The 21,985-nt window shown below is 53.4% G+C and overlaps 1 protein-coding gene across 3 annotated transcripts in view; it reads right to left on the bottom strand.

Moving 5' to 3' along the window:
• Positions 1 to 522: 522 nt before the first annotated feature.
• Positions 523 to 21,985, bottom strand: part of SLC34A2 (solute carrier family 34 member 2) — a 58,763-nt gene continuing 37,300 nt past the window's right edge. For all 3 annotated transcript variants that reach the window (XM_055326783.1, XM_055326782.1, XM_055326784.1), the window contains 12 exons: positions 15,836 to 15,950; positions 15,606 to 15,740; positions 14,491 to 14,619; positions 12,954 to 13,097; positions 11,316 to 11,427; positions 8,807 to 9,002; positions 7,986 to 8,081; positions 7,454 to 7,574; positions 6,078 to 6,245; positions 4,645 to 4,761; positions 4,423 to 4,547; positions 523 to 2,971 (listed from right to left, as the gene is read on the bottom strand). In XM_055326783.1, the coding sequence (XP_055182758.1) occupies positions 2,345 to 2,971; positions 4,423 to 4,547; positions 4,645 to 4,761; positions 6,078 to 6,245; positions 7,454 to 7,574; positions 7,986 to 8,081; positions 8,807 to 9,002; positions 11,316 to 11,427; positions 12,954 to 13,097; positions 14,491 to 14,619; positions 15,606 to 15,740; positions 15,836 to 15,950 (2,085 nt within the window). In that variant the 3' untranslated portion in view covers positions 523 to 2,344. The remainder of the gene's footprint in view (positions 2,972 to 4,422; positions 4,548 to 4,644; positions 4,762 to 6,077; positions 6,246 to 7,453; positions 7,575 to 7,985; positions 8,082 to 8,806; positions 9,003 to 11,315; positions 11,428 to 12,953; positions 13,098 to 14,490; positions 14,620 to 15,605; positions 15,741 to 15,835; positions 15,951 to 21,985) is intronic.

Below are 21,985 nucleotides of genomic sequence, written 5' to 3'. Positions count from 1 at the left end.
CTGCCTCCTTACTCATCAGTAAGGGATGCTATTGACAGAACATGCAGATGTCAAGAAGAGAAATAAAAACTGAGCTTTATGCAAAATCCCTGCTGTTCTGGCAGGAACAAAATACATGTAGGAGCTACAAAAAGTCATGTAATTTCGGCCATCCCACGTGTGAGTTAGAATCTCTTATGTTTACATTAAAACTGGCATCACACAATATGAAGATGAACCATGAAATTTATGCCAATAATTTAAACTCAAATCTTACTTAGGATAGCACTCCACAACATTTTAAAAACCCTGAAGGAAGAAAAGCTTTGTATTTAGTGCCTATTATGTCCCTTTCATTGTGCTTCCTGAACAAGGGTCCCCACAAATTACACAGCTGGCCCTGGTGATGGAGAGGTAGGTCGTGATGTTAATTGAGAAAAGAGACCCCACGTTTTCAGGAAACAGATCCATGAAGCCCCGATTTCCCTGTAATTGAAAGCTACATACTCCTTTGGGGTTTGATTGCCTTTTTTTATTTCTCCCTTCCCACAACCAGTAAAAAAAAAAAAAAAAAAAAAAAAAATACAATCAACGCAGTTAGAAGGACCCAATTTTTTTAAAAAACAATCAGTGTGCAAAGAGGGCCACAGCCCTGCCCAGGCTTAACTTACATATTTACAGGGTGTGTGGCATGGGTGCGGCTAGAGGCACATTTAAAGGGCGGTATTACAAAATATACAAAGATGCTTTCTTTATATTTCATAGTAGAACCCGGCCTCATTTCCAAATGAGAGCACTATAAAACACAAATCACACTCCTCTATTTACCATATAACTTATGAAAAATGCTGTACAGACGTGCGGCTATAAATATAGAGTATAAATGGCTCTGTTGGGGAATTGGTATCTACACGGGGTAAGGGTCAGCGGAGGGCTCAGTTTGTTATCCCAACCTGCTAAGATGAAGGATAAGCCAGGATGGGGGAGAGCAGGGCCTTGGAGTGCGGCTGCACTGAACCCCCTCCCGACCCCCCCCCAAACTCAGTTGAAGCCCCCTCCCTCTCCGGGGCAGACTGGGATTGTTCAGGGTGCGGGAGGAGTGGAGGGAGGAGGTGCAAATACTACAGGCGGCTGGAGAAGGCACAGAGAAGGTATCTGAGGCAAGAAGGAGCACAGCCCTTGGACCCGCGGCCACACACGGACCCCTCCTGGTCATGCGTCCTATGGGCCGTTCGGTCATGCCCTGGGTTCTGCCCTTGGAAAGTTTGGATCTCCGCAGGCATGGAGAGAAAGGCAGGAAATCCTATGGGAATGTGCAAGAATGTTTGGAAAGGGTTTCTGGCTTGGCTGGAAGAATGGAAGCTGCCCATCAAAAAAGCCAACCCGGACATTGATCTTGCAGAGTGAGGAGGCAGAGACAAGGTACAATTACTCCATGCTCACATCTTTCCTGGGGTTCAAAGTGGCAGCAGTGAAGGGGACCCACAGGGGCTGCTTATCTTATTCTAAAAGACCCAACAAGGATGATTTTATCTGACCGAGAGAGCAGCACTGGGCTCTAGACACAGCGGTCCACTGGCTTCTAAAGTAGCCAAATGAAGAAGAGCCCTCGGCCCCTTCAGTAGATAAACCATCTCCCCCTCCCACCGCTCCCCATGCCCAGCCCTCACCCTCCATGGGCCCTGCTCGGGAACAGGACCACTCGCTTCTCTGATAAAACAGACCCTACAGGTGAGCTGAAGTGCCCTCTGAACCTCTCTTGGTAGCTCAGATGTGGCTCCCGCCCTGAAAACTTGGGCACAGCAGGGACGCTTTGATGAGCCACACCTGCTGGGGTGAGGACACTGAACAGGGGTTTGGGGAGATCTGGGAAGAGGGCAAGGCCCACCCCAGTGGTCCTCACCAAGTCTCCAAACAATCACACTCTTTCTCTCCAGAATGGGTCTGGTCTGGGGGCAAGGACTGTGCTCTTGGAGGAAGCAAGTCTTTGGGAAAAGTTGCCTGAGCTCTAGACCCCTAACACATACACTTAATGTGGGCATCTTAGAGAACCTTCCATAAATCCATCCCCTCGGGGCATCTCTCTGGAAGATGATTGGGGTCCAGCAAATGGGTCCTGTGGAGCAACCCCACTGTGGCAGGGGTGGGCGGCGGGATCACCTGTAGCCACGGTGTCTCATGCTCTCTCAGGATCCCTGTGCCCGCTCCTGCCACAGGAAGGCTGGAGCCCAGGCTGAGCTGACGCCACAGCGCAGGCCCAGGGCGATGGGTGAGCGGTTGACCCTTTCTCAGGAGGGAAGGATCTCTACCAGGCAGAGGTGGAATTCGGGGCCCTGCTCCCTCCTGCCGCGAGGTGGGGGGTGCCCTACAAGGCTGTGCTGCCTGACATGACCTTGGAGTCCGGGTCATCCACTGGAGGCTGAGGGGACCCGTCCTGGGCCTCCACGCTCAGGGCCACGTTGTCAAAGGCCTCGGGGCCCTTGCCGGGCGGTGCCCCCTCATCGTCTTGGCTGCGGCAGCACCCGCTGCAGCGGCAGCACGAGGGACAGCCGCACAGCAGGCAGCAGGTGCGGCAGCACAGGCGGCAGCACAGGCAGCAGCGGTTCTGGCAGCAGCCGGCCATTAGGGAGATGAGGTCATCCCAGGGCTTGAGGGAGCGCAGCCACAGGGGCAGGAAGCCCCAGTCCCGCAGCTTCCGGGGCAGGATGCGAGGGCAGCGGGACTGCAGGACACCCAGCAGCCCCAGCAGCAGGGCCACGGCGATCACGGGCGCACCCACGCCCACCAGCACCGGCCAGCCGGCCAGCGACAGGCCAAACACGGCCATTGGGGTCAGGAAGAAAACGAAGACGAGGTAGAAGACGGCGAACCAGCGGTACTCGGCCGAGAGCATGCCCAGGCCCTTGGCCAGGCGGATGGGCAGGCGGGTGAACGGGATGGGATACCACAGCAGGATGCCCGAGATGTTGAAGAAGAAATGGCACAGCGCGATCTGAAATGCAAGGGGGGGGGGTGAGCGGGTCTGGTGCCTGGTGAGGCCGGGGTGACGGCAGGGGCGTCACAAGGCCTCTGGGGCAGCGCCAAGGGCCCGCTGGGCCTTCCCAGGGACTTGCTGTGTGTGCGTGGGTGCAGGTGTGTGCAGACGAGTGCAAGTGGGTGCGGGTAGGTGGATGCCGATGGAGGTGACCAGATGAACCACAGCCCAGGCCCCCTGGAGTCCTCCAGGAGTTTGAAATTCACAATGATCAATCTCAAAACCCTAGAAACCTAGGGCTTGACCCAGCTGGTGGGGCCCAAGAAGAGGCTTGCTAGGTAGCTGGGGGTCCCCACTGCCCCATCTGAGGGAGGCCAGGGAGAGGGCTGTACTTGGTACAGATAACGGCGGCAGCAGCTGATCTTAGCGCCCACTAGGCTGAGGCAGCTGTTGGAAGCACATGCAACGAGTACCTCAATCCTCCAAAAAATACCCTCAGAGCTGCCAGACCATCATTATCTTCGTTTGACATTGGTGGTGGTCGAGCCAACTGAGGAAGAGGTGAGGCTCCTTCCCTGCACACGCAGGAGATGGCGGAGGTGGGATTCCAACCCCAGCAGCCTTGGCTCCAGAGGCCACGCACTTTGCCACTTCCTTGGGCCCACCAGGGGCCAGGCATCACACTACGGGCTTTGGACCAGCCTGTCCGGTCGCCAGCCACTGGCCACATGTGGCAACTGAGTGCTGGAGGTGTGGCTGGCCTCAAGCGTGCTGCAAGCGCACGATGCACACCAGATTTCAAAGACTTCGTCCAAAAAAAAAAAAAAAAGGTGAGACATCTCGCCAATTTTTAAATCAATTACACGTTCAAATGATAGTGAGTTAGATCAAATACATTATTAAGATTGATCAAGCTTTACTTTTTGAAAACATGGCTAGGAAAGATTTCAAATGACGTGGGTGGCTCAAATTTCTATTCTACAGTCGTATATCTATCAGAGAGCATGGCTTTAGGCTGAGTCTCATCAGATCCTTGGAGTAATCCTAATGAGATAAGGCACCCGGGTTGCAGAGAGAATTGATGCTCAAAGGTTAGGTTACCTGTCTAAGGTCACTTAGTGTGTAAACCCAGGATGGAGTTCAAATGCCAAAGATCTTCTTGCCCAAGCAACCTGGTTGATCCGGGTAGGTCAGGGGACCTGCCCTGAATTTCGAATTCTTCTAAATTCTAAGCCCAGAGCACAAGTGACCCCCCCAAAATCCAAAGAGTTCCCCAAGTGGGGGGTGAGATGGGAAATGGTGTAGTGGCCGCCCCCCACCTCTGTTTAAACAACCACCAATGATGGTGGCCTCACAGTTTTGAAGATAGAGAAAAACTTGGCTCTTGTTCCAAACCATCTGCTTGCAAGACCACTAACGGGGCTGTGTCCCCGCCTCCCCAGGCTCCCGCCCACGCAGCCTTTCCTAACCTGCAGGGAGCTCCTCAGAGTATTGCCTGGACTGGCCAAGGCGGCCAGGATGGCGGTGGTGGTGGTGCCGATGTTGGAGCCCAGTGTGAGTGGGTACGCTCTCTCGATGGTGATCACACCAATACCTGGCAGAAAAATACAAAAACTATAGTATCAGCCCCAAGGGATGATGGGAGGTGGTGCTAGACAGCAACTAGACAGGGTAGCCAGAGAGAAACTCACCAATCAGTGGGGTCATAGCAGATGTGAACACGGAGCTGCTCTGCACAATGAAGGTCATGCCTGCCCCCACAAGGATGGCCAGGTAGCCAGTCACCCAGGCAAAGGGAAAGGGAAAATCTAGGAGACAGAAAGGAAAGGAGATCTGTCACAGGCTTTCTAAGGAAGGCCTGGGTTGGAGGCCTAGCTGGCCCCTCCAGAGGACCGGGGTGGGGAGGGGTGCAGTATGGGCTGGGCTAGAGGGTCAGGTTGTGTAGAAGCCTCCGCACCCCACACAATAGTCATAAATTACAAATTGGATTTTTAGAATCCTTTCACCTTGCATGTTCAGATGGTGGAACCACGGACCATTACAGGCATTCACTGAATTCGGAAGTAGAGATGCTGAACACACATGTCGCGGACTGAGCGTCTCCTCCCAATTCCCATGTTGAAATGCTAACCCCATGTGAAGGAAGTAGAGCCTTTGCGAGGTAATTGGTTCATGAGGGTGGAGTCCTCCTGACTGGCCTAGTGCCCTTACAGGAGAGACCTACTCATTCCATGTGAGGACACAGCAAGGAGGCGGCCATCTGTACATCAGCAAGTGGGACCTCAGAGCCTGACCATGCTGGCACCCCAATGCCAGACTTCCCAGCCCCCAGCACTGTGAAATGTGTTGCCAGCCTCTGATAATTTGTTATAGAATCAGAACTAGGACACCACCCAAATAAGCACCTTCCTCCCACGTAGCACTCACGGTGCTCTCCCAATGCCGTAAATCCTCCACCTTTCTGAAGGGGCACGGAAGCAAAGGGCAGCAGCTTGGAAGTCCTACACGCTGAGTTCTCGGCAACACCCACACGGGATCAGGCCCCACACACCCAGCAGGTGCCCAGAGTCACCCAGCTCAGCCACATGACAACCTTGGGGACGGTCCTCGGAGGTAGATATTCCTGGCCCTGTTTCACGAAGGTTTCATGGGGAGGCGACATCCTTGGCTTGGCCAGGACGCCATAAGCATCAGGGGCTTCTCCTGGCCACTGGGGTTGTGTTGGCTGCCTCAAGATGGTGATGGGTTATCTAGAACTATGTTTTCTTCCCAAGAGTGGAAGAAAGGGATTTTCTCTAAGGGATTCTGACAGACCCGAAAGACCTGGGCATGGGGAAACCTGCCAGGAAGGAAGGAAGGCCTATCTCATAGATCTCTGGATATGAGCTGGCTCTTTCTCAGGACCTTTCAGATGTGATAGACACTGGTGCCCAGGCTCCACCCAAGACACAAAGGAAGATCTCAAGGGCAAAGGGCATCTTCTTCAGCTTATCAGATCCAAGAGAGAAACTCCACACAGAGGCCATTGCTAGATGAAAATCTAAAAGGAACCTCCCCTCTGCCGGGGTGGCCCCAGTGATGCCATGCCCTAGAAAGCCCAGAATTGGGGTCAGGGTGTGCCTACCTGTGTTGATTGTCTTCTTGATGACCACAGCTACTTGTCCCCGGAGCACGGAGCCTAGGAGCTTGACGATTGTGATAAGGCAGCCACAGAGGACCAGCAGGGAGGCCAACAGCAGGATGATGCCAACCGCAAGGTCCGGAAGGGTGGAATTCGCAAAGATGTGCTGGCCTGAAAGGACCACGGAAAGCCCTTGTTAGGAGGCCAGTGGGGCTCCGAGGCCACAGATTGTTCTTCATTCCCCAGCATCATCCTTCTGCTTTACAGTAACAGGATCTGGGTTGTTGGCTCAACATATGGCACCCCAGAACAAAGACCACACTTCCCGGCCTCCTTTGCAGCTGACTGTAACCCTGAGGCCATGTACTGGCCAATGGGACCTCAGGAGGCTAGAACATGAAGTAAAATCCTTCCAGTTGCAGAGCTGGTCGGGGCCTTTCTTCTACCTCTATGTCTCACGGTGTGTTTTACTCCTGAGAGCGACTGATACATCGAAGAGCTTGAAGAGCGAAGTGGGGTAGGATGGGGCAGTCAGAGTAGGAGCTATTGCCAGTTGTAAGCCTCCTTATTTTTTTAGAAGTCCTGTGTGGCCCTAGGATTCTAGGGTTTGACTGATGGGTGTATAGCATCTAGAACATGGGAGGTGATAAACTCATTGATGTGGTGAGGTAAGCCACACTTGGAATCTCTACTGCTCAGAATTAATGTGGGCGGCGTAGAGAGGATGAAGGGAAGCAGAGACACACACACGGTTAGAAGAGTTAAGGATGTCTGGACCCATGATTCCCAGGGCAACAGTCCAGCTTCTTAAAGAATCGGAGCATCATGTAGGCTCACTGCCTTGTTCCGTGCTGTGGCTCCAGGGCTTGGAAGGGGGCCTCCCATACAGCAGGGACTCATGACTTCAAGCTGAATGCATTTGTTCTGTTCTGTGTGGGCCCTACATCTCCTACAGGTCTGGTTGGCATCTCCCTAGAGCCCAAGGGATACACCAAAGCAGAGAGAGGGAGCCCTCTGGAATCTGCAGATGAGCTCTAGTGCAGTATGGACCTGCCAGAGGGGCTGGGATTCAAATCCTGGTTCCACCCCTCCTGGTGGGACCCCAGACCTGGCTTGAAACCTTAGTTCCCAGCTGCTGTGAAAGTGCACAGTTCATTACTTGGTATGATGTTGGTGTTCAGTGAATCCCCGCGCCCTTCTTTTCTTCACTTACTGCGTTTCACACTGGCCTCGGGGGGCCCCATTGCCCTCCTAACAAGGGCTTTCTGCAGTCTTTTCAGGCCAGCACATCTTTGTGATAAAGCACAACATCAGCACGCCCTCACCCCCACCCCCGACAGCCCATCCCAGTGGCTGGTGCTCTGCTGAGCTCCACTCACACTTGGCAATGTTCTCCGTATAGGTCACGTTCTTGAGAGTCCAGGTGTAGGTACCGTCCGACCAACAGAGACTAGGGGAGGTGCAGTTCTCAGGCGAAGGAACAGTGACATTCATTTGAGTCTGGAGGACAAACATCGACACATGGTATAGAGTCCACCATCTCCCTGTTGGTGGGGACTGCAGGCAGTGTGGCCAGCAGGAAGGAGACACACATCAATGCATGTGTCTCTAAAATATGATGCACTGTTGCGACGGGTCCCTCCATTCATGGGAACACAGGGAGCCAAAGATAAGCCAAGAGACATGAAAATATCAAGCCAGGAATAACATGATTTCCAAGGTGCGGGTGGGGCAAGAGGGAGTCTGTCCTACTGCATTATCTGTCCATCAAGCATTCAAAGACTTGCTTCCCTAAGGATTCCCAGGGCCAATTTTTACTTCTGACCTCTATCTGCCCACATTGAATTCAAGGTTTTGCTGAACCCACAGATCCAAGAGTCTGCCCACCCAGCCACATCCTTAGAAACTTACCACGTTGGTGAAAGTCTTGCACCAAATCTTGATCAGACTCTTGTTTTTGGCTGCTTCATCATTCATTGCAATTTCATTGATGACTTTCTTATCCAGCTGAGGAAGACAGACAGGAGAGGGTCAGCAGGTCTCAGCACTGATGAGGGACAGACACATAGGAGGTTCTATGGAAGGGGCTCCAACAACATAAGCCCAGTGAGTTCTGACTTGCTCCGTCTATGCTCCCAGGATGGAGCACCGCACCCAGACATTAGCAGGTGCTTGAGAAATAAGGGAATGGCTGTAGAAACAGCGGGCTGGTAGCTGGGAAGCACACAGTAGATGGTCATCAGGTGACAGCAAAGCCCAGACGGTAAGGGCGATAAAGGGCAAGGTCTAAGCTGACCCACTTTTCAAGGCAACAGCCACAAAACCTTTTAAGATTTATTTCAATAATAGTTCAATCAGCCTGGGGGGCAGCGGGGTATGAGCAGGATAATCCTTTATCAGTGAGCCCATGGGAGCCGAGGTCAGTAGGGGGAATAAAGTGGCCCCAAGCATCCAGAGTCCTGAGTCTTGAGAAGCACTTGCCACCCCCCACTCCGCTCCCACCCCAATAAAGATGACACGCAAAGTCAAGGAAATGAAGAAGGCTGGTTACTCTTCAAGGGCAGGTGCCCTTGAAGTCTTGGCTCCTCTGGCCTTTCTCAGAGGCAACCAGAGAGCGAGCAGTGTTTATAGACCCTCATCCTTGTCCACCATCTCTCTCCAGTTGGGAGGAGTGGGAGGGGGCAGGGGGGCAGTTAGTTCCTTCCTTCCTTCTCTGACGGGAGCCGGGCTACCTGGACTATGAGCTTCGTGAAGGGATCGGTGATAACTTTCAGAAGGGCGGGGGCATCTTCTCCATTCTTGAAGTTGAAGGTCTCCACCACCAGGTTGGTGAGGATCTCCAGGTAATGGGTGGCCGCCTCCAGGGGCAAGAGCACCAACACGGACAGCCAGTTGAAGAAGTCATGGACAGTAGCTCCAGCGAAAGCCCTATAAGAACCCCAGCCGGAGCCAACATTGAGATGAGTCGACAAGCGAGTGGGCCCCGGTCCCGGCAGGTCATTGATGGCACCGTCTGCCAGCAAGTCACCTCTCTATGTCCACATCTACACGCTCACAGCAATGCCCAAGTGGCTGGTACCAATATCCCCATCTGGCTGGCTGACGAGGAAACTGAGGGCCAGCAAGCATAGGGGAAAAAAAGAAGACCCCTGCCTGGGTGCTAGGGCCAGGACCCTGTCTCCCACCGCCCAGCAGAGCCTTTCTCCCCCCAGCCAGACAGCATTCAGTTCTCTGCTGGGACAGAGGGAAGCAGGCAGGTTGTGGCTGCAGTAATGGGCTCAGGGACCACTGTTTGGAGGTGCTGCCTCAGGACCACTTCCAAATCACGCACATGGAAGACCACCTTCCTTGGCGGTATCCAAAGCCCTCAACTCTTAACTTCCAAGATCTTGAGACTCTGATGAAACCTTTGAACAGCCTGCACAGAAAACAAGGCCAATATGCACCGCAGTTTCAGACTGAGAAGGGCTTCAGGTTCCCCTGAATTCCATTCTATCTCCAGACTAAGAAACTCGAGACTTTTTTCCTCAATGAAAAAGTTTTCCTTTAAGAAAGATCTCCAGGGTTCCTGGGTGGCTCGGTCGGTGAAGCATCTGCCTTTGGCTCAGGTCATGATCCCGGGGTCCTGGGATCAAGTCCCGTGTCGGGCTCCCTGCTTAGCGGGGAACCTGCTTCTCCCTCTGCCTCTGCCTCTTGCACCCCCACCCTTGCTCCAGCTCTTTCAAATATAAAAATCTTAAAAAAAAAAGACATATTTACATGTCAAAAAAATACCCAAAACCAAAGGGGACATGGACAGAAGCTAATAAACCTGCAGGGGAAATGCTTTAACTTCACTAGGAGTAAAAGATTTATTTACAATTTACTTGTAAGTACAAATCTTTACCTATCGCATCAGCTTATAAATTTAAAAGTAACTTACTCTTCCTAGAGCAGGTGATTTAAGACATCTTCATAAGCTGATGGCAAGTGATGTAAATATTTCTTAGTAGTTTGGCAAAATGTTTTAAGAGCCTTATAGGTGTCGGATATAATCATTACTCTTCGAGAAACCGAAGGAAGTTATTTCCAAACCTCCAGGAAAGAATAATGCACGTCTCCAAAGATGCTACTGAAAGCAATCTATTTAAATAATCCAAACGAGGGGGGGCCTAGTTCGATTACACGCCTGTGTGCAGGCGCTTTCACAGCTCACACTTCTAGTTGGCGAGTTTATATTTCAGATGCAGCAGTGAAAAGAGCCCTCAGTCTGGAAGAAAACCTAGGCTGAGTCCCAACCGTGCCCCTTAGTGAAGCTATTGAACCTCTCTATGCTTCTATACTGATGAAACGGGGCACAGAAAGGTCTATTCAGCTTCTTGAGAAGATCAAATAATTAGCCACCCCCCTGGATGATGTGTATCGCTCCTGCGGCCCTCGGGACATTTCATCAGGGACGCAAGAAGGTTAGCGGTGTCTGAGCAGGAATGAGCAGCCCTGAGGACCTGGGCCACCTGCCGGGTAACCAACAGAAGAGGGATGACATCTGTGGACCGCCCGGCCAGCTCTCTGCCTGACCCGTGGGTGACTGCGCGACGCATACAAATTGCCTCTGTTTTTATGAACTTTCGGCAAAAGCCCACCAGTTAGAAGACAGGCCGAGAATGTGCCTCATTCTCACTTTAACCCTTTGGAAGGAAAAGGTTCCCTTGGCCTGTTTCAACCTGCCCCGTTTTCAGATCTCCAGCATCCACGTAAACCACATGTTGCCTTTTATTGGCCTGCGAGTGAAGAACAAAGGGAAGGTGGCAGGGGTTGAGCTCACCCAAAGAGGAAGCTTGAGGAGGTTATAATTATTTCTGACTAAGCGGGATAGTAAGTCCTATCCTAAATGGCCTCGTTTTAACTACAACAGCCACGCGGAAGGCAGGCTGCTAGCTAGGGCTTGCATTTAGGGAGCTCTGATTGTGTGCCAGGTACCTGGCTAAGCACTTCCCTGTCGGTGAATTGGGTTTAGTACTTTGGGCAACAGTGGTGACGGCCAAGTATCCTGGCTACGCAGACTGGGGAGCTGGGTGGCATCGACTGGTAGGTATGCCACCCCGGACCCCGAGCTGCACTCGCTCCCCCCAACCCCCCATGGCTACTGCTGAGAGCTCCAGGAACCACCAGCATGTTGCCACTGGTAGTCCAAGGTAGTTAGGGCCACCGGGCCTGCACCCATGAGCCTCGTGCCGGCGAAGGCCAGTCTGAGCCTCCTACCTTCTGAACTCATTGCGGTCTCCCGCCTGCATGAGCGCCACGATGGTGTTGGTGATTGACGTCCCGATGTTGGCACCCATGATGATGGGGATGGCGGCTCGCACAGTCAGCACTGGAGGTGGCAAAGAGAAAGCGAGTGACTTAGCAAGTTCAGGAAGGGGGCCTGGCCACGCTCCCAACGGGGACCCAAGGGGGGCCGACCTCGGCCAAGCTGCTAATTGCCAAAGCAGCGTTTCCTAACCATTTTGGGGTGGGCACCCGGCTAGGAATCTGATGCCAGCGAGGGCAGCTCATCACAGAGATAGGCACGTGTACCAAAAATAACTTCCAGCACATAATTTCAGGGAATCCGCAGACCCCGTGACGAAGCCCTTCTGTGGACCCCAGCTTACGAGCGCGTCTCTAAATTTCTATCCTCCCTGTGGCGGGTGCAAGGCCAGCTTATGGGAGGACAGGAGCCAATGTTTAAGGACTTGTATGTTTATTATGGCAAATTTATTTTCCTAACACAATGTTCTAACACATGAAAGTTGTTTTTGGTTTTTAAAGATTTTACTTATTTTGGAAACTGCCTGAGTGGGTTGGGGCGGGGGTGTGGAGAGCAGAGGGAGAGAGACAAGGTGAACTCAGGACATGGGGCTCAAGGCCACGACCCCGAGATCATAACCTGAGCCGAAATCAAGAGTCGGATACTTAACACCGACCGAGCCACCCAAGTGCCCTGAAAGTAAAGTTATTTTGAAAAATGCCTTTTTCTAAGTTAGCCCAGAAAAGTTCTGGCTAATTTTGCTTAAAAACAAAACAAAACAAAACCAAAAAAAAACTGGTTTGGGCAGAAAATGAACCTGTTCAAATTGCTCCTCCTCAGAGCATCTGCCCCAACTTAGCCAGAGCAAACCATCAGCAGGTTCAAGTTTGGACCACCAGCTTCCCGAGCTCCGTTGTCCCAAAGCCCACGTGTGATGTGATTACACGTCTTTATTCTTATCACCCAGCAGTGACGGGAATGTTTCTCGTCTACATGGCCCACTATGGCAGCCACTGGCCACATGTGACTACCAGTCCCCTAAGATACACTTAGGGCAACCCAGCAACCGATTTTCATATTTTAAATTAAAATAAATTAAGGTTGGGATCCCTGGGTGGCGCAGCGGTTTGGCGCCTGCCTTTGGCCCAGGGCGCGATTCTGGAGACCCGGGATCGAATCCCACATCGGGCTCCCGGTGCATGGAGCCTGCTTCTCCCTCTGCCTGTGTCTCTGCCTCTCTCTTTCTCTCTGTGACTATCGTAAATAAATAAATAAATAAATAAATAAATAAATAAATAAATAAATAAATAAATAAATAAAAAATAAATTAAGGTTAAATAAAATTAAGTAGCCCTATGTGGCCAGTGGCTGCTGGACAGGACAACACCGTTCCAGAGAATTCAGAGCCGAGCCCTCAAGCCTGAGGTCTAGATTCAGACTCCACCACAGGATAGACACAGGAGTCTGCCCAGGGTAAAAGCAGAACCAGGGGCACACAGATAGGAAGATGCTGGTGGCGAGCCTGGACACAGTCGGAGTCAGTCCCAGGCTCCCCAGTTGGCCAGGGAAATGCCCGGAATGTGTCGGGGCCCACAGGGGCCTGGACTCACGTGAGGAGGCCACCATGCTGACGATGATGCTCGACGAGGTGCTGGAGCTCTGCACCAGGACCGTCACCAGCACTCCAATCACCAGCCCCGCCACCGGGTTGGACATGATCGAGTTGTTGCTGAAGAACTGTCCGGCCACCTTTCCTGGGAAAAAAAAAAGAAAGAAAGAAAGTTGGGTGGGCATGGGACACATCATAATGTCTAGCCATGGCCAGCTGGCAAGGGGACAGTGGGGCCAGCCTCCAGCCCAGCTGGTACCTATGGCCTCCCCGCTCCGCTGCCCTGGTTTCCTGTCTCTACCTCTGTGACCTAGGTCCCCCACCACCGCTTGTCCCCCTCGGCCTTTCACCCTGCAGCCTCCCATACTTCCTCCACTCCTTCTGGCCCCGAGCCCTTCCTCCAGCCTCCTTGACCACCAGCCTGGCCTCAACTCTACTTGGCCCAGACGGGGTCAGCGAGTCCCCTGAGACCCTATTTCCTGTCTCTGGATATATTGCCCATTCAGATTTACCCCTAGGAATGGATATTCCCATTCTTCTCTCTCTCCACCTCACCCATTGCCCATTGTCCAGCCTCAGCCTGGCCTCACACGCCCGAGACCATCAATCCATTCCCCAACCCATTCACTGAAGACTGAGGCCCAGATGGTAGAGGCCACTAGTCAGGGGCTCAGAGTGAAAGCCCCTGCTGAGGGGACCAGGAGTGGCACCTGGAAAGTCAGTCTGCCCCTCACCCACCCCTACAAATGCCGCCCACCCCCAATAATCCCAGGTCACAGAGTTCAAGAAATTTCTATACTGGGGGGGGAGGGGGCAGGTAGAGAAATCCATGGTCTTTCATGTCACTGGAATCTGAGTTTGGATCCCCTACGCCAGCTCCAGGCTGGACAGCATGACCACTTTTAGCCTCAGATGCTCCCCGTAGTGGGGAAGGCTCTGGGAAGGAATGTGTAGGACCCCAGGAGGCTTTCAAAGCGCTGGCTATTGATGTCACCTGTCAGAGGAACACAGGTGACCTAGCAGGTGCTGGTCTCACCTCTGGGATCCCCCCTCCCCCCCGCCACACTGCATAGCCACGCTCAGTCCTGGGAGATGGTTAGACAACCGCTAAGGATACAGATCCACCAGCCCTGGGACCCTTGTCCTTTTCCAGCAAAGGCCCAGTCCCGATTTCCAGTTGCTGGAGCCTGGGAGCACTCTTATCCGTTCATCTCTTTAGGTGGGAGGGCTTAAGACAGTAGGGATCCCTTAGATAAGTCCAGCTGTCAAACAGCTTCCTGTCCAGAGTCTGAGGACAGACACAGGAGGCCGGCTGCCTGGAACTGGCTCTAGCCCTGGCTGCCGGCCATGGCCCCTTTACTGACCTCAGTTTTCTCTTCTGTAAAATGGGGGCATGGCTTCCCAAGACATGAGGTGACTCCCTGTCCTAAAACAGGCCAAGAGGCTAGACCTGGAGAGGGCCGGCTGAGTTGTGACCATCTGAACCAAATACCACGAAAAATACCCCCACTCCAGATCTTTGTCCCTCTCCTCCATACCTCCAACCAGCTGGAAGGCACTGCTGAGGACATCCAAGGAGCACACGAAGAAGTAGAGAAAACCCAGAAGCAAAATAAATTTCCCAATGCCTTGGAAGACACAGAGAATCTTCCCTTTGGTGTCTCTCTCTGGGGTAGGGGGAAAGGTACAGAAGGTTGTTAGTGCCTGAAACCCAGAAATGAGCCCAGAGCTCCCCACTCCCGCAGCCCCCTCACCCAGGTGGCTGTAAGCTCTTATGTACGGCAAGGCCCGGGATGCATCCATGACTGCAGTTTTCAAAGCGATTCCCGCTATAGTCCATTTAGTTGAAGCCTGTGGCCAAGTGTCTCTGAAGGATTGGCTCTGGGGAGGGGGGGTTCGGGGGGTCTGGGCCACTGACAGGCAAACCAGACTCCAGGCTCAGCGGAACCAGTGTTGCTGAGTGAGGCAGTTAAGGGCACTTGGCACCTGCTAAGTGTGGGGTCAGAGATAATGGCTCTGCCGAGCACTTTCTGAACAGCACAGAATACTTTCTAGAATGTGGCCGCGAGGTAGCCATCACAGCCTCCGTTTGGGGAGGGCCCGGGCGCTCGCTTATCCTGGAATGCTGTGTCCCTGGATGCTATTTTCTCTGCTCACTTTGACAGTGGTTCTCACCTCCTCCCTCTCAGCAGACAGACTCTACGCCCTGCGCCCAGAAAAGAAATGCAGCATTTGCTTGCAGGCCAGCCCTTCTGGCTGTATAGTCTATCCTCTGGAAGCCTTCCCCGATGCCCACACTTAGGTGAGGAGACACCCCCCTGCCCCCCTCCCATCCAGGAGCTCTGGGAGCAGCAGCCTTATCTGCTCATGCTGCATCCGGAGCACCACTCCTGGGACCCAGTTGGCACACACGTACGGGTGTCGTGCCTGGTCTGGCTATTACCCCAATGCTGGCACATGCACTGGATGAATGAGAACAAAAGAGCCCCCAGTTCTCACACCGGGCTTGGACTCGAAGCTTCCAGGACCCTGCCGGGAGGTCCCCCCAGCCAGGGACCTGCGTGCAGGGCATCAGAGCAACGAAAGAGGAGGACAGCACAAAGGAGACAGTTATCGAGGACACAGCGAGCCCAATCCGTCCTGCCACTCTTACCTGACCACTTGATCCCCGTGTCCCGAAGCTCGGGCAGGTCCCATGGGTCTTCCACCCCCGTGGGCTCCTCTATCAGTGCCACAGTGGAATAGGATGGCAGAAGTTCGATCTTGGTCACTGGGGTCCCAGTGTCACCTACCCAAACAAGGCCATGATGGGGTAAGGGTCAGGCCTGGGTCTCCCGGGGTCCCCCCCAGGGGCCAGGCTGAGGCAGAATGGGCGGCACTTACTCTTGGCGGTCTCCTTGCCATTCACGGGGGTGGTGGACTGCAGACCAGTGGACCCCTCCGTGTACTTATCGGGGTTGGGCTGGGCATTTTCCAGCTCAGGCCAAGGAGCCATGGTCTGTGGAGGGAAAAGAGCTTAAAGAAGGATCCCCTCAAAGGAGGCACACTGGGTGCTCTGACAGGAAGAAGAGCACCCAGTGGTTGCAGAGATTCGGGAGAGACGAAGGGTGTTGTGCTTCTGTACCTTGTGAGCGTGGGCTCCGAAGCCCCAGACTTCCACGTCTGGGTCTCCCTCAACTGCTGGCCACGGCTGTCCCTACATCAAGCCACGTCTTACAGTATTTTCCCATTCTAGCCTCCAATCAGCTGAACTCCCTTTAGTTTCTCTGACTCCCTTCTCAGCCTCCTCCTTTCATCAGAAAGGGGACGCGAACCCATCCATCTCCATCAGCTCACGGGAAGCCAAGTCCTCGGGTCTGCCGATGGGTGCCCCATCTGCTCTTTATGTCTAGACCCCAGATCTGCGCCCAGCTCATCCAGGGGACTGACCCTAGGTGCAGATGTTCACCTACGTTCCACCTGCCACCGTGTCTTCGTGAGCAGCGTGACACATAGGAGCTGGTTCGAATCCCAGTGGTGCCACTTATCAGTGGGCGTGTGTTGAGGCACGTCCTTTTATAGCTCTGAGCTTAAGGCATAAATGTCTCCCGATCTATAAAATGTGGCTAGTTCTTCATACTTTGCAGGGCCACAAGATCAACGGTGATATCTAGAAAGTGCCTGGCATGAAGCAGGCAATTATTTCTCTTCCATGCCGCCTGGATTAACGACCTTTTGTCAGAATCCCATTCCTTCTAACCTTTGAGAGAGGCTTCCTCATAACCCATTTTCTCAACAAAGCCTTTCTTGCTTACACGGAGAGGAAGTGTGGCTCCTGACACACTTGGAAGTCCACTCCTTGTGGCTCCTTGTCCTATGACACACGTTAGACAGTGCAGTACAAAGGACTAGCACAAACAATTCACAGAAGAGGAAGAACCAGTGGCTGGAATACTACAAAACAAGAATGGGGCCTCAGTAACAACCCAAGCCCTGCAAATCAGAACGGGGAGCTTCGGCCATCAAATCAGCCGAAAAAAATTATTTCTCAAGTATAATACGCTGTGCTGGAGAAGATGCAGTGAGATGAGCACGGCTGGAGAAGCACTGGCTACGTATCTAAAGTGTTTTACGATCCATCTCTGACCTTGTCATTTCACTTCTAGGAATTAAGAATCTAGGAATATTTTCTCCCAGAAAACCCAAAGTACGTCTCCACCCTGTTCCGATCGCTTCTTTGAAGAGACCTTCCCAGAATCTGGGTCTATCTGACTGGCCTATTTTTCTTAAATAGATCTACTTCCTGCCTACCAAAATGTAAGCTCTACAAACAAACAAATAAAAAAAAGAAAAAGGCTTGGTCCTGTTCACCACTACATCCTAAGGGTCTGCAGCTCCGCCTGGCGCACTTGCAATGCCCAATAAATGGGGGTTGACTGAAAGAATGGGATGCAGATCGAAAAGACGTCGCCACACTGTCAAAGAGATGGAAAGTGAAAATAAGGAAATCGTTGTCCTAACCAGGGTACATGCATGCAGTGTAATAACACGCTATTAAAAAGGTTATAAAGAATCAGGAGGAAAAAGAAAGACCCAGGAAAATGCTTTAGCTAAACTGTGAATGAAATTACTTTTTTGTTCTACTCCCAGCGTGTTCTCATAGGATCTGGAAACGTTCCACGGGATTCAGAGAGGGTGACGGGACTGGGGGTGACTTATTTTTCTTCTGTATGAAATTTCCAAGTTCTTTTAAGAATGTCGCCCAACCCCAGACCCACGAAGCAAGGTGGTCCAGGGACACGCGTGTTGTCACTGTTCCTCGTACGGGTAAAGCCAGGACTTAAGCTGATTCTGTGTCCCCATCTCGAAGGGGTTTCATCAATTTCTTTAGCTTAAGGAATCCCAACCTTCCCCACGACCTGCAGGACATGACACATTCTGCTGCGGAATGTCCTGCAGTCACTGGCTTCCATGAAAGCACACTCCAGGCCTTTCATTTCAACTTAGCAAGCACCCGACACAGGGCCTGCCACACAACAGCCCTCACGTGCCTTCTGAGCAGGGTGCTGGGACCTCCTGGCCAGCGACAGCCAGTACTGACTAAGCCGGGCTGCGCTCAGCCTCGCAGCCACCCATTCAAGGGAATTATGCTCCCATTATACAGATGAAGAAACTGAGGCACAAGGAGGCTACGTAATTTGCCCAAGGCCCCAAGGTGTAGAGCTCTGAAGTCGGGTCAGTTTGAATCCAGAGCCTTTCCTGGCAGCCCCCCTGGGGCTGGGTGTTGGCTGCATACCGCGCGGTTGGCTTCTAGGAGCAGGGCCGCTACTAATGCCTGGCTTCTGGAGAGGCTGTGCCTCTCCCAGGTTGGACTCCTCCCTTAGGCTCAATGAAAGGCCTTCTTAGAGCTGACAAAGGTGGGGCAAACCTGCTGCTCAAGGCCTGCTGGGCCCAGGGGGCCCCTTCCTGGGGTGTGCTGGGAGGCAGCTCCAAGGCCGAGGCCCAGGCAGGGGAGGTGGGGTGGAGCTGGGTGGTTAGGGAGGAGATCAAGGCTGGCCTGAGAGGTCTAAGCTCAGCTCAAGGCCACTATGCCGGTGCGATAAGAAAAGACAGGCCCAGGCCCACGTGGTTTGGGGAGCGTAGCTGCAGGGTCTACCTCTGACTCTCCCAGCGCAGGGATCCTTAGCCACAGGGTTCTGGGGAAAGAAAGAACCTTGGAGCTCTTAACGTCAGGCAGGCTGGGCCCTTTACATAGTTCAGAACCACACTCCAGCTCTGCTCCAGATACACTGTGGCCTCAGCAAGCCACTCGACTGCTCTGTGCCTCAGTTTCCCCCGAGGTAGACTGGCGTTTATAACAGTCTATATAACTCACTGGGTTATCAGGCTATCGAAATGAGTCGATGTCTGTGCAAAGTGCTTGGAACAGTAGCCGGTGCCATCAACTGGTGCGGGTTCCTCCTCTTAGCAACCCTGGGAGGGTTAGTGCCCTTCCCATTTTACAGATGAGAACACCGGGGCACCTGGCCCGAGGCCACAGCGCGACCCGAGGAGTCGGACTCCGGAGTCTGTGCTTGCCTGGCAGCCGCAGGACTGGACTGCTCCTGGGAGGGATGAGTCAGCCACACCGTCGCCAGAAGTGCAGTGTATCTGATGAAAGACCCAGTGCCAGGCAAATGGGATGATGTGGCCACGGTCCGGTGACAGAAGTCGGCATCCCGCTTCCACGTACAGAGCCCAGGGAGGAAGCCGGGGCTCCGTGGACTTGGTCTGGAAGTACCTGCCACCCCGGCTTCTGGTACAAAAGCATCCCCTCGCCCAACTTCACCTCCCGTCGCCTCGGCCACCTGCCGCTTCCAGCAGCCGGTGCTTGCACCTCACCCCGACTCAGATGCAGCTCACTTCCCGTCACCCCCCCAACCCCACTCCCCTCCTTGGCGCTTTGCTGTTTGCCCTCCCTGCTGTCACCGTCGCAGGGCTGCGAGGTCATCTCCCATCTCCGAGGGCACAGCCCCCCACCAGGCCAGCACCAGGACCTGCAGACTCCAGCTGGGAGCACTGGCTGCGGGAGCCACCTCCCCAGGCTGGGCCCCAGCTCCTCCTGCCTCAGCCAGGGTGGCAGCCTGTTTAACTGGTTTGGGCTCCAGTCTCTCCCCCGGGGTGGTTGCGTGGACTCCCCATTTCTTCACTGCCCACCGCTCCCTAAATGATCCCCCTCCTCAGGCCACACTGGCCTCCACCCTCTGCTCTTGCCTGGGGAGCACTGTGCTCCCGAAGGCCCTCCCTCATCTCCCTACCCAAGGCCTCCCTCCACCCCAACCTGGGGTCCACAGGCCTCTCTGATCATTGCGGTGCTCCAGGTGGGCCTGCAGTGCCCGTGTGACTCACAGGACTCTCCGCCACACACAGAGCCATTGCTTTCCAATAACAACTGCCACTTGGGGAGCACCGGCCAGGTGCGGGTGCTGCCCCGGGGCCTCAACACACATTGTCTCCTGCGATCTCTGTGCAGGAAAGGGGTCAGGCTCATCCCCACTTGCAAATGGGAAGAAGCCAGAGCACAAAGAGACAGAGCCACTTGTCCCAAGTCACCCAGCAGGGGAGTGACTGGCGCTCTCAGCACAGCTCAACCTGTCAAGTGAGGTTGGGACCCAGATTCACAATCTCCTCGGCCACGACACAGACTTATTTTCCCGGAGCTGATTTCACTCCCCTAACTGGGAAGTGGGGAGGCCAAGCAGCGTGACTGGGTGATGGTTGGCACCGGAGGTGTGAGATGTGCACAGAGCACGTTCTCAGCCTCGGCGCTGGTGACATTTGGGGTCACATGAGGCTCTGCTGTGCGAGGTGTCCTGTACACCACAGGATACGCAGCCTCCCTCCCGGTCTCTACTCCCACCCTTGGTCTTGACAACCTAAAAGGTCTCCGCACCTGGGCAAAGGTCCGCTGGAGGCTGAGAACTGCTGCTCTACAGGTGAGGGGACCAGCCTTTAGATCCCGACTGGCTGGTGTCAAGTCTCAGCAATGCCAGCTGCTGTGTGACTTTGGGCTAGTTCCCTTGCTTCTCGGTTTCCCTGTCTGTCAAATTGGGATGACATTACTGACAACATCGTTATGATTAAGCGTGTTATGTAGTAGAAGCCCTCAGAATAGTGTTTGACACGTCGCAGACCTTCTGTGGTCCTCAGCTACCACACTAAAACGAGTAAGGACACAATACGGTACAGAGCGCGAGCGAGAGTTCCACGAATACAAAATTTAAAAAAGACAGGACACAAAAAATTGCCTTGAGCTTGCAAGGGCCTGCTCTGACCTACTCACAGACCTGCAACAGGTGCCCACATCCTGGGCTTATTCTGCTCCTGCGGGTCGTTTAAAGGGGAAATTTGAAAATTGTGACCTGCCGCTTCTTTTATAATCTTAATCCACTCGATAATTGTTCTCTTTTGCACATCTCTACAGCCCTCTCAACTGGAATCTACGTTTGAGGGCAAGAGCCATACGTGGCGCTTTTTCTCCGGGTGCTGAGCAGACCACGCATCGCCGGGCCCCTTGCATTGGTGGATGGAGGAGTCCACATACAGGGGCCTTGCTGAACGGATGAACCGGATCCAAAGCAAGCCTGAATTTTACTAATGAGTGGGTGTCCCTTGTCACCAGAAGCAAGCTGGGGTGGACAAGATCTGTTGGAAGGAGCAACTGCATCCAGAAGTACCCTAAATATCACAGCGGGCCCACTGGGGGGACTTAGCAGGTAGGTGCAAGAAGGATGATTATTTAGGCTTTCAGGGGCACCTGGGGGGCTCAGTCGGTCAAACTTTGCCTTCAGGGGGATCCCTGGGTGGCTCAGCGGTTTAGCGCCTGCCTTCGGCCCAGGGCATGATCCTAGGGTCCCAGGATTGAGTCCTACATCAGGCTCTCTGCCTGAAACCTGCTTCCCCCCGCTCATAAATAAATAAAATCTTTTTTAAAAAAAAAAAGTCTGCCTTCAGCTCAGGTCATGATCTCAGGGTCCTGGGATCGAGTCCCAAGTCGGGCTCCCCGCTCAGCCAGGAGCCTGCTTCTCCCTCTTTCTCTCCCTGGCTCATGCTCTTTCTTTATCTCTCTCTGTCTCAAATAAAATCTTTTAAAAATAAATAGGTCATGTTTTCTGGATTTGACTGACTAGAATACTCTTCTGGAGTGAACAGTCTAGCAAATGCAGAAACAGACACGTCCACGGGCCCATTGTCCAAGGAGTTCAGAACGTCGCAAGCAGTGGAACAAGCGGACACCGGCTGGACTTGGGCAGGGAGGAACGGGGCATCACGGCAGGGGAGCCGCACACCAAAGCGTCTTGAATGCTCACTTGCTCTGCGTGGGGCCTGTGCTGGCTTCATTCCCCCTCAGACCCTCATTCTCCCACTGGTCAGTGCCAGCAAAAAAGCAAAAGCAAGTTTCTACTGAACGTCTCCACGCCTCCTTCCTGGAACTCCGCTCTTCCCTCTTCTGAGTCCAACCATCTGCCCAAGCCCATTCCCTCTTTACCAACACTTCCCTGATGAAGCGATTAT

The sequence above is a fragment of the Nyctereutes procyonoides genome, unplaced genomic scaffold, assembly GCF_905146905.1.
Source record: "Nyctereutes procyonoides isolate TBG_1078 unplaced genomic scaffold, NYPRO_anot_genome, whole genome shotgun sequence".
NCBI classification, from domain to species: Eukaryota; Metazoa; Chordata; class Mammalia; order Carnivora; family Canidae; genus Nyctereutes; species Nyctereutes procyonoides.
The sequence above is the reverse complement of the archived record's forward strand: the minus strand, read 5'-3'. Positions and strand labels throughout refer to the sequence as shown.